The sequence below is a fragment of the Centroberyx gerrardi genome, chromosome 12 (assembly GCF_048128805.1).
Source record: "Centroberyx gerrardi isolate f3 chromosome 12, fCenGer3.hap1.cur.20231027, whole genome shotgun sequence".
Lineage (NCBI taxonomy): Eukaryota > Metazoa > Chordata > Actinopteri > Beryciformes > Berycidae > Centroberyx > Centroberyx gerrardi.
The window spans coordinates 1,048,285-1,061,229 of NC_136008.1; the positions used below are offsets into that span (position 1 = coordinate 1,048,285).

At 40.7% G+C, this 12,945-nt stretch overlaps 1 protein-coding gene across 1 annotated transcript in view; it reads left to right on the forward strand.

Moving 5' to 3' along the window:
- The window catches only part of trim33l (tripartite motif containing 33, like), a 31,109-nt gene that overhangs the window by 6,200 nt on the left and 11,964 nt on the right, over nucleotides 1–12,945 (forward strand). The window contains exons 2-8 of the mRNA XM_078287043.1: nucleotides 950–1,009; nucleotides 2,700–2,827; nucleotides 7,437–7,568; nucleotides 7,872–7,988; nucleotides 9,485–9,599; nucleotides 11,655–11,801; nucleotides 12,746–12,857. Coding sequence (XP_078143169.1) covers nucleotides 971–1,009; nucleotides 2,700–2,827; nucleotides 7,437–7,568; nucleotides 7,872–7,988; nucleotides 9,485–9,599; nucleotides 11,655–11,801; nucleotides 12,746–12,857 — 790 coding nt within the window. The 5' untranslated portion in view covers nucleotides 950–970. The remainder of the gene's footprint in view (nucleotides 1–949; nucleotides 1,010–2,699; nucleotides 2,828–7,436; nucleotides 7,569–7,871; nucleotides 7,989–9,484; nucleotides 9,600–11,654; nucleotides 11,802–12,745; nucleotides 12,858–12,945) is intronic.

Here is a 12,945-nt window from a genome sequence, read left to right on the forward strand (position 1 = left end):
TTCTAAATCCATTAAAAGTCGTCGTACTTTGTTTTTACTTCGCTCCGTGTTGTCAAAGATGCTCTATACTTTCTGAACCGTCTCCGGTGTTGTCATGGCTACGCATCAGCGTCGCCTTAAAATGACGTTAGATTCAGGCGGATACGTCGGTCTCTAGTGATCGGTTAGGGAACATCGAATCCCCCACGGAAATCGGTCAGAGTGGAGGCAACGTCAGACTGAAGATGGAAATGGAGACGAGTTGACAGTTCTGTCTGATATCAGGCGACAGAACAACAGCTGCTTTCCTTCAGACTGACTGAGCACATTCAGCAGTTAGACCAATCAGAGAGCTAGGAGGTAAAGACTGGGAATAGACTCCTATAGGTGGAGCACGGTCTGAAGAATGAAGCCAAAAGAAAAGAGTCAGAGTTTGTCTCATTCGTTCTGTTCGGCTCCTCGAGCCTGAAGTGGAAGTTGAAGAAGGAAGAAAATCCACAACAACACAATCCTGATCCTGATTTTGATTCTGGATTTACAGGATCAGTTCACTGATTCTGTTCCTATGACAGCCGAGAAACGACTTCAGATTCTGTTTCCTGTTACCAACAATGACAGAAAAAATGATTTAATGAGAAATTTCATATTTTAGTTATTTAGTTATTTTCGCAGTTTAAAATGACCGGCCCAAAGTGGAACTGCATCATTTGTAAGTTACGACATGTTTACTGTCGCCTTGGAATAATCTTGATTTTTTTTTTGCCATAAAAATAACAGACTCCATTTTCCTCTTCCTCCTCTTCCTCCTCTTCCACCTCTCCCCCCCCCCCTCCTCCTCCTCCTCCTCCCCCCCCTCCTCCCCCCCCCCCCCCCCCCCTCCTCCTCCTCCTCCTCCTCCTCCTCCCCCCCCTCCCCCCCCCCCCACCCCCTCCTCCTCCTCCTCCTCCTCCTCCCCCCCCCCCTCCTCCAGCAGCTGGACTGACTCTTCATCATGGAGCGAACACTGAACCCCAGCAGCTCCGGCCAGCAGGTAAAACCTGCCAACTGTCTGACCAGCGGGTCCCAACCTGCGGCCCGGGGACCTCTAGGGGTCCTGAGTTTAAAATATATATTTTTTACTGCAAATATTAGCATTTGAAGTGTTGAATGTGCATTTATAAATCTCTGCACAGACTTTTTAAATAATTTTCCTCAGATACAGATCCCCTTGCTTGCAAATCCTGTTTTCAGCATTTATGTATTATTGAAACAAAACAGCAGAGCGTTCTGAGTTCGTACGGATCGGTTGGGAACTGAACACAGAGCGCTCAAAGTGTTTGGACCGTTTGCTTGTAAAGACCGAGTGTGATCAGGGTCCGGATATTCAGCGAACTCCCAAAAAAAGAAGTAGGGTTTCTCTATGTATGTCAGGGACACAGAGGCAGGAATACAGTTCAAACAGGTTTTAATCAGCAGGTCCGAGTCTCGAGTCCAAACAGGCAGGAGGTCAAAACCAGAAGGGTTTTGACCCCGGGAGGCTGAGCAGGCAGACAGGAACAACCGGACCGTGGACTGGAACTGGACTGGGACCTGAAAGAGACACAACATAAAACACAGAACAGAGACAAGAGGGAAGGGGAGCGGAAAACAAGACCAAGACAGACAACACAGAGAGAAAGAAAGAGAGAGAGAGAGAGAGATGAGCTGGTTGGATCCCTGACAATATGTTTTATAAATATCAGATTTCAGCCAGTCGGCGTCTTCCACCTCTGACAGGATGGAGGTTCCAGTCTGACCGCAGATACAGAAAAACCCGACATGAAACTGTATTTTCTTTGCACAATTCGTTTATTCATTTAATTCATTCAATAATGCCACTGTAATTTAAAGGAATAGTTCACCCAAAAAAATGTAATTCGGTCTTTATCTCCTCACCTTCATGCCAGTACAAAATCGGATGAGTGTTTTTTCTTCATCCGGACTCGAAACTTTCTTCTAAACAATCACAGTTAATGGAGTCTAATCCAGTCCTTTAGGCTTCAGAAAGGGTGGAAAATGTCCCTGAATGTCTCCATACAGCTGCAGCATAATCCAAGTCTTCTGACACCATGATATGAACAGGTGAACTCCTGCTGAGTTGTATGAAGAAAAAACACTCATCTGATTTTGTACTGGCTTGAGGATGAGGAGATATTTTATTTCTAGTGGGTTTCCTTTTCCACAATCAGCTGTTTTCCAGCAGGAATGAGCCAATCACAACAAATGGTCGTTGTTTCCTCCAATGCTTGAATAATAAGATCAAATTTCTAGGCTGTTAAAGATAATTATTATTAATAGCCAATTTTTCTGGGGGAAAAAGGGGGAAAAAGAACAAAAACAGACCGGGAAAAACACACTCATCACTCACTAATTTTCTGGTGAACTGTCCCTTTAACTCTTCATGTAGAGGCAGTAATGTCTGTCAGAGTTTCCTTACTACTGAACACAAGAGCCTCATTTGTCTCAGTGTTAGTTTCCAGTGTCAGTGGAGAGTTTTAGTGTCCCGGGACGCTCTGAACGCTGCTTTTCCACCACAAGATTCTGCTGGATTTTAGTATTTTTAGGGTGAACGAGCCTCCGCAGCTATTAGGGGGAAGAATGGTTGGATGGTTGTAAGTCTGGTTCACGTTTCAGTCTAATATCCCCCCCCCCTCCCCCCTCCCCCCTCCCCTTCTCACCCCTCCCTCCTCCCCCCCCCGTAGTGTACGAGCTGTGGGGGAGCGGAGGCCAGCGGCTGGTGTGTGGAGTGTGTGGAGGCGCTGTGTGAGGAGTGTGTGTCCGCCCACCGGAGAGTGAAGATGACCCGGTCCCACACCATCCAGAACCAGAACCAGATCCAGATCCAGATCCAGAACCAGATCCAGATCAAGAACCAGAACCAGATCCAGAACCAGCCTGCAGCAGGTCGACACACACACTCTGCTCACAGCTGACACACTTCTTAAAGTTTAAAGTTTATTTATTTATACAGCAGACAGAGACTGCCACTCAAAGTGCTTTGCATAAAATAGGTTGATTAAACAATAAAAGGGTTAAAACCATTACATAATGTTACATTAAAAATTACATTTAATTTCAAAAACAAAAATAGTTTGCACTTTAGTTTCTTGACTGCAGGTGAAGGTTTTCAGTCGGCTTGAGCTGATATGTGATAATATCAAATATCGCGATATTTCATGAATATCGCGATATGTATCATGTGCTGCTTGGATCACAATTGTGCAAACTGTTCAATTTACAAGCCTCTACTAGTGGTAGGACAGTAAAAAACTAAAATAATCACAGTTGTGAAAAATTTCTCATTTTATTCCCAGTTGTTTCCTTTTCCACAATCAGCTGCTTTCCTGGAAACAGCAGAATGAGAAAATGACACCAAACAGCTGTTGTTTCCTCCAGTGCTTCAATAGTGAGATCAAATTTCTAAGCTGTTAATGACAATAACATCATTATTATTTAAAAAACCCAGAAAAAGCTGGAAAAAAGCCCCCCCCCCCCCCAACCCCAGTTTGCAGATACATTGGTTTTCATTGGGCTTTTAATAAAGATATGAGTCGATCACCAGCAACATGAGAGAAGAGACTCTTCAGGGTGTCGGACTGTAAAACCTGCTGCACCCCAAAACCATCTCATCAGTCTGGTTTCAGTGGAGAGTTTTAGTCTCCCATGATGCTCTGAATGTTTCAGAGGCTTTTCCATCCTGACGAGAAGAGGATTCTGGGAAAAACACTGAATACTCTGCATTTTGTACTCAGTTTATTTGGTATGAGAATGATCAGATTTAAAGATTTTGAATATTGTCACACAAAAAAATCAGCAATTGTTATCGGTATCAGCTTCTCAAAAATTGGGATAATCTTCTAAAATTTGTAGATGCTTTGTCTTGTTTTTAAAGTTTTTCATGGTTTAGCCCCGCCTCCTCTTAATGATGTCATTAAGCAGCAGGTCTGGTAGATCAGTACAGACCGTCTTTCCATTCAGAAGAAGCTCTTCTGGTCGCTCAGCTTTCCCAGTGAGAGCCGCACATCTCTGGACCCTTGTAGCGTGTAGAGTCAAGTAAAGGTATAGTGAAGGTATGGAAATATGAAACTTTGATCAAGATATCAAATTACACTCGTAGGGGCACCGCCTTCATAGATGAAGGAAAGACAGACCTTTACTTGGCTCTACTAATCAGTCATCAATCTGAAGATCATGAGATCTTTTCAGTTCAGGGATTACTTTTCTCTGCAGAGAAGGAAATACAGAACAACCAACTTTATAGTGAATGAATATATTTATTAACTACCTACTAGACAAACAAACAAACAAACAAACAAACCATGTATTACATGAAACGGGTGAAATGTGTGACAAATGGACAGATGATAAACCAGAATAAAACACTAAACTATAGGTTGAATAATGAAATGAGAATGAAATGAAAATAAAATGAGAAGGAAAGGAATATTGGAATGAAAATTAAACCAATTACTGCTGTCAATCGGTGAACATTATGAAACCTGTAAACAAACTTATGGATTGCATAAAACCATTACATGAAACATGATTAGACAATACAACTTTCACTGTTCAAACTTTGCTGTGAACTGAGTTGTTTTAGCAGAATAGCCGAGATACATACTTTATAATCTTAATATTTAAATCACAAATACATAGTAACTTTGGTGGTTGATAGGGAAACAATGAACTAGAACATAATTATCAATGTGGGGCCAAGAATGGGTAAATATAATCAGACCTTAGGCAGCAGTGTGGTCCCAGGGGAATAACTGGGTCCAACTACTGGGAGGATAATTAAAACACTTAAGCATATATGATTAACCAATTTAGTATATAATTCACACTATTCTAAAAACTCATTGGAGACATTAGGAAATACAACGTAGAGAAGAGGACTAAACCAAGAATGAAAATAATTTATGGATTTATGACTTTTATGGCTCTATCCAGAAAGGTGGGGGTTTCCTACAGAACTAAAAAGAGAAGGGAGAAAGCTATTCCTGATCCTTTTGGTAACATGATACAAAATATATTTAATTATCTAATGTGACTAATAGTCCAACATCAATTCAATAGAACTCAGTCTTCTGGTCCAGATAAAAAGAAATCTTCTTATTTTAATTTGTGTGAGTCTGTGTGTGTGTGAGGGGGATCCTGGTCTGCAGTCTGATGTGGCTTGTAGATAAAACTCGTAAATTTCAGAAGAGTCGTCTGATTGGTGGAGGAGATCCCCCCTTAGTGTTGGTCTGCGTCAAGGTGACACTTTAGTAGCTTCAAAGGTGAAGGGTCATTTTTGTTCCTGGGAAAGAATGTTACTCAGGGATCCAGTCTGAGCTGTGGAGACCTGGTTCTGCAACACCCTGCACTACACATACACACTAATACACCCTGCACTACACATACACACTAATACACCCTGCACTACACATACACACTAATACACCCTGCACTACACATACACACTAATACACCCTGCACTACACATACACACTAATACACCCTGCACTACACATACACAACACTAACACCTACAACATGTTTAAACAGTCTTAACAGATGGCTCATTTCTAATGAAGTCTGTCAACATGACTCCTGACCCTGTGAGGCCCAGCTCTCATCTGTATGTTACGCTGCTGACTGGCTGCTGACTGGCTGCTGACTGGCTGCTGGTGCAGCTGCTGTGTCAGACTGACTCATATTGTTCAGTTTGTCTATCTGTTCTGTACCTGCATCCATAATAATGTTTACATGTTGTGTTTTTATAGTACTGTATGTACTTTTAACTTTCTGTCTGGTCACAGGCACTACAGCTGAAAACGAGCCGGTCGGCACATTTACTCTCGGGCCAATCAATGTGCGCTGTCCCTGTTTAAAAATAAATAAATGAAATGAAATGAAATATCAGTCGAACCCAAATCACAATATGCCCGTCGACTCGACCGCATCGCTGCACACTGCAGCTGATCACATGTCAGCTGTCACCTTTGTAGGTGAAAAATAAGTTTCGCCCTTGTGGGTCGAAATAAATGAGCAAAGGTTCAAGAGTCTTCCGCGGATTCTTTTATTCAGACATGCATGGTTCAGTTCAGTGTTCCAGACAAGCAACAAAGAAGTGACCAAGAAAAGAGTGGAGAGGATTCACTTCTATAGAGAAAACAAAATCATAAATCTTGACACAGAGCCAAACCCACAGGTTCAGATTTCTTGAGACAAAGCCAACCAACTTAACCTAATATGGGACACGCATAAACTATTGTCCACCTATAAGAACACTCAAAACCACTCATTACCATATATAGTGGACATGCACACGTACATGCACTGATTACATCATTATGGTATGTAGGAAAAAAAACACTCTACTCTGCAGGACAAAGGAAACAAAGGACAGAGTATGTTATTCATTAAAAAAGACACAGTATTCATTTTATTTCTTACACCTTGACTCCAACTAAACTCGTAAATTACCCAGAATGCTCGGCCAGCCCGCACTCCTTCAGATTGGAATGCTGGGAGTTTTCCTCCTCGCTGGGGAACAAGAGACAGACCAGCGGGTCTGGATCTGAGATGAGAAACACACTCAGCTTTTCACTTCATGATGGTTTCAGTTCCTGCTCAAGTCTGCTGACTGTTGAAGCTTTTTCTTTATTTTTGACTTAAATTATTAGCCGTCACGTCTCGGTGCTGATGTCTCTGATGTGGTTTCAGATGTTTTTATGTACCGTTCCTCTGTCCTGCTGAACTAAAACAAATAGAGATAAAGCTTTACTCTACGCTAGTCACTTTAGTCTGTGTATACAATTAAAAAGATGCCATTTAACAACAGTATTTGATTTAAAATATACTTCCATCGTGTGCCGATTCCACATTGATTTGGTGATTTAGTGATTCATTTGGTCATTCTACATTTAAATATATTTTACAAGCTTCAGTCTAAAGAAAACAAAAGAGCGATTAACCGTGATTAATCACAGCAAATTGTGCGATGAATTAGTTCATTTCTTTTAATCGATTCACAGCCCGTGATATATAAAGATATATAAACTACCAGTCAAAAGTTTTGACACACCACATGTCTTTATTTTTACTATTTTCCACGTTTTAGAATAACAGTAAACACATCAAAACTGTGAAATAGCACAAATGGAATTATGCAGCGACCAAAAAAGTGTTAAACAAATCAAAACTATCTTATATTTTAGATTATTTGCCTTGATGGAAAGGCAAAGGCTTTGGAAAGAAATTCATACACAGGATCAACTTCACTATTTATATTTGTCTAAGAAACTCATTTCAAGCATTTAAGCAGAAGCCTTTAGATCAAAATGCTTTAAGAGAATGAAACACAGAGTGTTCAGTCAGGTGGATCCGGACTGGACTGTAGTGTACATACTGTGTGTATCTGGAAGGTCTGGGATGAGGATCTAACAGTCCCCCCTCCCTGCAGGACTCTGTGCCCCGGCCTCCAGGTTCTGTCAGATCCACAGCAGCGAGCCTCTGCAGCTCTTCTGTTTCCCCTGCAGTCAGCTGACCTGCCGGGACTGCCAGCTGCTGTCCCACAGGAACCACAGGTACCACGACACGCCGATTACCCACAATCCATCCTGCCGATCGTCGCTTCGGTCATGTCCGTGTCATGTTTTTGTCTAGCTGACGGTGAAAAGACATTAGAGACTGTAACGTGGGTCGAGTTCTTACAGCAGGATATGAGAAGTAGGGTTTCAAAGTGGGAGTGGATGTTTTCTCTTGAATCCATTTCTAGTAAAAATATCTGTAGCATGTTTTAAATAGCCTTATTTGTTGTTGTTTGTTGCTCTTTTTTGTTTCTGTAGAAAGTGTGAAAAGACAGACTCACTTCCCTCTTCCTCCCTCAGGTTTCAGTTCGTCCCTGAAGCGCTGGACAGTCTGAAGCAGCAGCTGGACTCCCTGCTTCAGCCAATCAGAGCGCAGAGAGACACAGCGAGGCAGACCCTGCTGGACATGGATGGCAGGTAAAGCATGGAGACGTTTTGCAGCGCGGTGGAGACTTAGGGACTCTGTCACACCTTTAGGCCGTTCAGTCTGAGTCCAGGTCCGGTTTTCTGTCAACTTCAGCTGTACGAGGCTCTGAGTCCGGATCCAAGAGAACTGAGAATGGAGATACACATCTTCATTCAACGCTTCATTTTCCAGGTCCGCAATTTCCTCATAATTTCCTAGAAAGGAACTGTTCATTTCTCTGGAAGTTTCCTGGAAAGAACCATGAAGTGAAGTCATCAGTCTGGAGAGCCGATCAGATACTGAACATTTCTGAAAGAGTTTTCTGGAAAGAACTGCAAAACTATAAACTATGTATTGGAAAAATAATCGGCAGAGGTCAATTATCAGAAGTCGTTTTTCATATAATTACATAATATGCTATAGTTATTTGTTGAATTCTTAATTCATTTTAGTTCATTTCTAATTGTCTATATAACTGCTGCATCATTTCATGGCTCTGTCTTGGAAACAGAAGAAATTGGAGGAGCTCACCAGCTGCCATTCAACTCTTTCTCTATTTTCCCAGTAATACATAATTTCATGGTTCTCTCCAGGAAACTTCCTCAGAAATTAACAGTTCCTTTCTAGGAAACTATTAAGAAATTGCGGACGTGGAAAACAAAGTGTTACCAGGCTGTTGAACAAGACAGATGTGTAGAGGAAGAGTGTGACCTTTGCATTCCAGAGCACGGTGAAGGGATTTTCCTCATCAAGAAACCATAAAACACCAAAACAGAAACGGGACCTTTGGGAATTATATTGTCTCCTGCTTTAATGCATATCTCTTGGTTTGTGTGTATCCCAAATCAGAATCAGAATCAAATTTATTGCCAGGTACATTTACACATACAAGCAGTTTGACCTGGTGAGGTTGGAGCAAAAGAAAGAAAAGAGAACAAATACGGGCTCAATGAAGGGTTGAGCAGCGTTCCCATTGGCTGCTCAGACTCCGGAGGCAGGACGGGGTCAGATGTCTCACCAACAGACTTCAACTTTGACCGTCATTTTCCACGCTCAGTTTGCTGCTCTGAATCTTTTATCACACGCTCACAAAACTTTTTCTGTTTCTGTTTGCTCTGATTGTTTTTGCAGCCTCACATCTGAAATCATTTCTCCACAAATTCTTCTCACATTCACAAAATGTGGTTTACAACTACAAATCTTTTCTACACATTTACAATAATTTTCTGTTTCCTTAAATCTTTTTTTACACATTCACACATTCAAACACATTCATGCAATTTTTTTTTTACACAACTGCAAGTCTGGTGATATACAACAGCAACTGTCTAAAATTATTTGCAAAAATCATTTCACAAGCTCAGAATCTTTTTGACCCTTTATTGAGCCCATAAACAAAGCCTCCAGTCTGATCTCGGGTCTGCAGTCTAGTCGACTCGTATGGTTTTCTGAAGCCTTCACATGACTCCTCTGACATTAACCTGACCTTGTGTCCGGCCGGCTGCAGGCTGCAGGACATCACCGCTCATAAGTCCAGGCTGAGGGAGGCTCTGAAACGCACCTTCGCTCTCTTCGTCGTGCGCCTCAAAGAACAGGTGGTCAACCTCTGCCGCGCCATCGAGGTAATCTACAGCCAGATATATCTACAGTCAGATATATCTACAGTCAGATATATCTACAGTCAGATATCTACAGTCAGATATATCTACAGTCAGATATATCTACAGTCAGATATCTACAGTCAGATACAGCTACAGTCAGATATATCTACAGTCAGATATCTACAGTCAGATATCTACAGTCAGATATCTACAGTCAGATATATCTACAGCCAGATATATCTACAGTCAGATATATCTACAGTCAGATATCTACAGTCAGATATCTACAGTCAGATATCTACAGTCAGATATATCTACAGCCAGATATATCTACAGTCAGATATATCTACAGTCAGATATATCTACAGTCAGATATATCTGCAGTCAGATATCTACAGTCAGATATCTACAGTCAGATATATCTACAGCCAGATATATCTACAGTCAGATATATCTACAGTCAGATACATCTACAGTCAGATATATCTACAGTCAGATATATCTACAGTCAGATATCTACAGTCAGATATATCTACAGTCAGATATATCTACAGTCAGATATATCTACAGTCAGATATATCTACAGTCATATATCTACAGTCAGATATCTACAGTCAGATATATCTACAGTCAGATATCTACAGTCAGATATATCTACAGTCAGATATCTACAGTCAGATATATCTACAGTCAGATACATCTACAGTCAGATATCTACAGTCAGATATATCCACAGTCAGATACATCTACAGTCAGATATATCTACAGTCAGATATATCTACAGTCAGATATATCTACAGTCAGATACATCTACAGTCAGATATATCTACAGTCAGATATATCTACAGTCAGATACATCTACAGTCAGATATATCTACAGTCAGATACATCTACAGTCAGATATCTACAGTCAGATATATCTACAGTCAGATATATCTACAGTCAGATATATCTAGTCAGATACATCTACAGTCAGATATCTACAGTCAGATATATCTACAGTCAGAAACATCTACAGTCAGTTATCTACAGTCAGATACATCTACAGTCAGATATATCTACAGTCAGATATCTACAGTCAGATATATCTACAGTCATACATCTACAGTCAGATATATCTACAGTCAGATATATCTACAGTCAGACATAGTATCTACAGTCAGATATCTACAGTCAGATATATCTACAGTCAGACATAGTATCTACAGTCAGATATCTACAGTCAGATATATCTACAGTCAGACATAGTATCTACAGTCAGATATCTACAGTCAGATATATCTACAGTCAGATATATCTACAGTCAGACAGTATCTACAGTCAGATATCTACAGTCAGATACATCTACAGTCAGATATATCTACAGTCAGATATCTACAGTCAGATACATCTACAGTCAGATATATCTACAGTCAGATATAGTATCTACAGTCAGATATATCTACAGTCAGATATATCTACAGTCAGATATAGTATCTACAGTCAGATATATCTACAGTCAGATATATCTACAGTCAGATATAGTATCTACAGTCAGATATATCTACAGTCAGATATAGTATCTACAGTCAAATATCTACAGTCAGATATATCTACAGTCAGATATCTACAGTCAGATATCTACAGTCAGATACATCTACAGTCAGATATATCTACAGTCAGATATCTACAGTCAGATATATCTACATTTTGCACAGTGTTGACAAAACACATCAATGTGATTTTCTTGTGATTTTCTTGTTCAACATCTTCTACCTAATTTATTTTTCAGCCCCTAAAAATATGGGGAAAAAATCAAATCCAAATTCCATTATTTATGAGTTTATTTTTATTGAAACCAAAGAAATGTCAAACACCGCGTCCAGCTGTCTGGGTTAGGGTGGCATTGTGAGCAGTGAGGAGCATTTTTGGGAGCATTACTTCTTCCATTTTTACGTTGGCTTGACTTCTAGAATAAACTAACTCAAACATTTCAGTCAGTGTTGATAGTGTTTTTAATAAATTGTGCTGCACTTTTAGTTAATGCACATTTCTGTAAGAGGACTGACTGACACGCAGCTGTTGGTTCTGGAGCAGAGGGTTTACCAGCCGGAGGTGGAGGGCGTGGAGCAGAGGACGGCGGCGCTGCGGCTGCTGGAGGAGAAACAGCAGCTTGTTACTGACAGAGCAGAGGAAGCCCGGAGCAGCGACAGCCTGCCCTCCCTGCTGAGCTGCACGTCCCAGGTCGGTCCTCCGGTCACATCTGATCCCCGACAGTAAACATGTCTTTTATTGAATATGCAAAATACGGACTTCTCTGTATAAAATCTGACTAAAATTTGGGAATTTCTGGAGCTTGGACTGGCTAAACCAGTGTCGGCCTTTAAATCACATCAAGACCAATTTGTACAAAAGGAAAGCTGAATCACTAGAATTTAAATGTAAAGTCAAGTGTATTCATGAAGAGATTTTAACAAACAGGTTCGTCCCAAACTGCTTTACAGAAAACACAGGAACAGCGTTAGAGAAAATTGCTGTATATAATGTATAGTTTACTAACATCTAATATTTTGATAACATTTACTGAAATAGCCTGTCTGCCCCATAAGTGACCTTTCTACTGACAGGTTAGAACCAGACAGTGCATGAGTAAAATAATCACTTCTCTATTTAGCTCATTTGCATCAGCTTGTTTTCACTGTATAAAAAGAGAAATCACTCTCTCCTCCTTGGAGAATACAGGAAGTGATGCTGTGATGAACTGGACTTCCTGTGCGCGTACACACACATTTTCCTTTATTTTTACTATTTTACACATTTTAGAATAATAGTAAAGACATCAAAACTATGAAATAAACAAATCAAAATTATCTTATATTTTAGATTCTTTGCCTTGATGGAAAGACAAAGGCTTTGGAAAGAAATTCATACATAGGATCAACTTCACTATTTATATTTGTCTAAGAAGCTCATTTCAAGCATTTAAGCAGAAGCCTTTAGATCAGAATGGCTTTAAGAGAATGAGAAACATAATGAATTTAATCAGGTGTTTAAAAACCTTTGACTGGTCACTGGTGAACCCTGAGTGATTTCCTTGATCCAGAACCTACAACAGAATATTTTCAGCAGCAGACAGATAACAACAAAGATAATGAGCTGTAACCTGTAGCCGTCTCCTCCGTCTGCAGATTGAAGCTCAGCTGGAGGAGCTTCTGTCGCAGGACGCCTCTCCTCCTCAGTCGATGACGCACTTGAAGCTCTGGACCAGTGAAACCTCCTACAAAGCCATTCTGTCCTTTGGTAAGTTTAGATCTTCAGGGTGGCCGAGTGTTTAGAGACCCGGGTTCAAACCAGCTCCAGACCCTGACCTCTGACCTCCCTGTGTGTG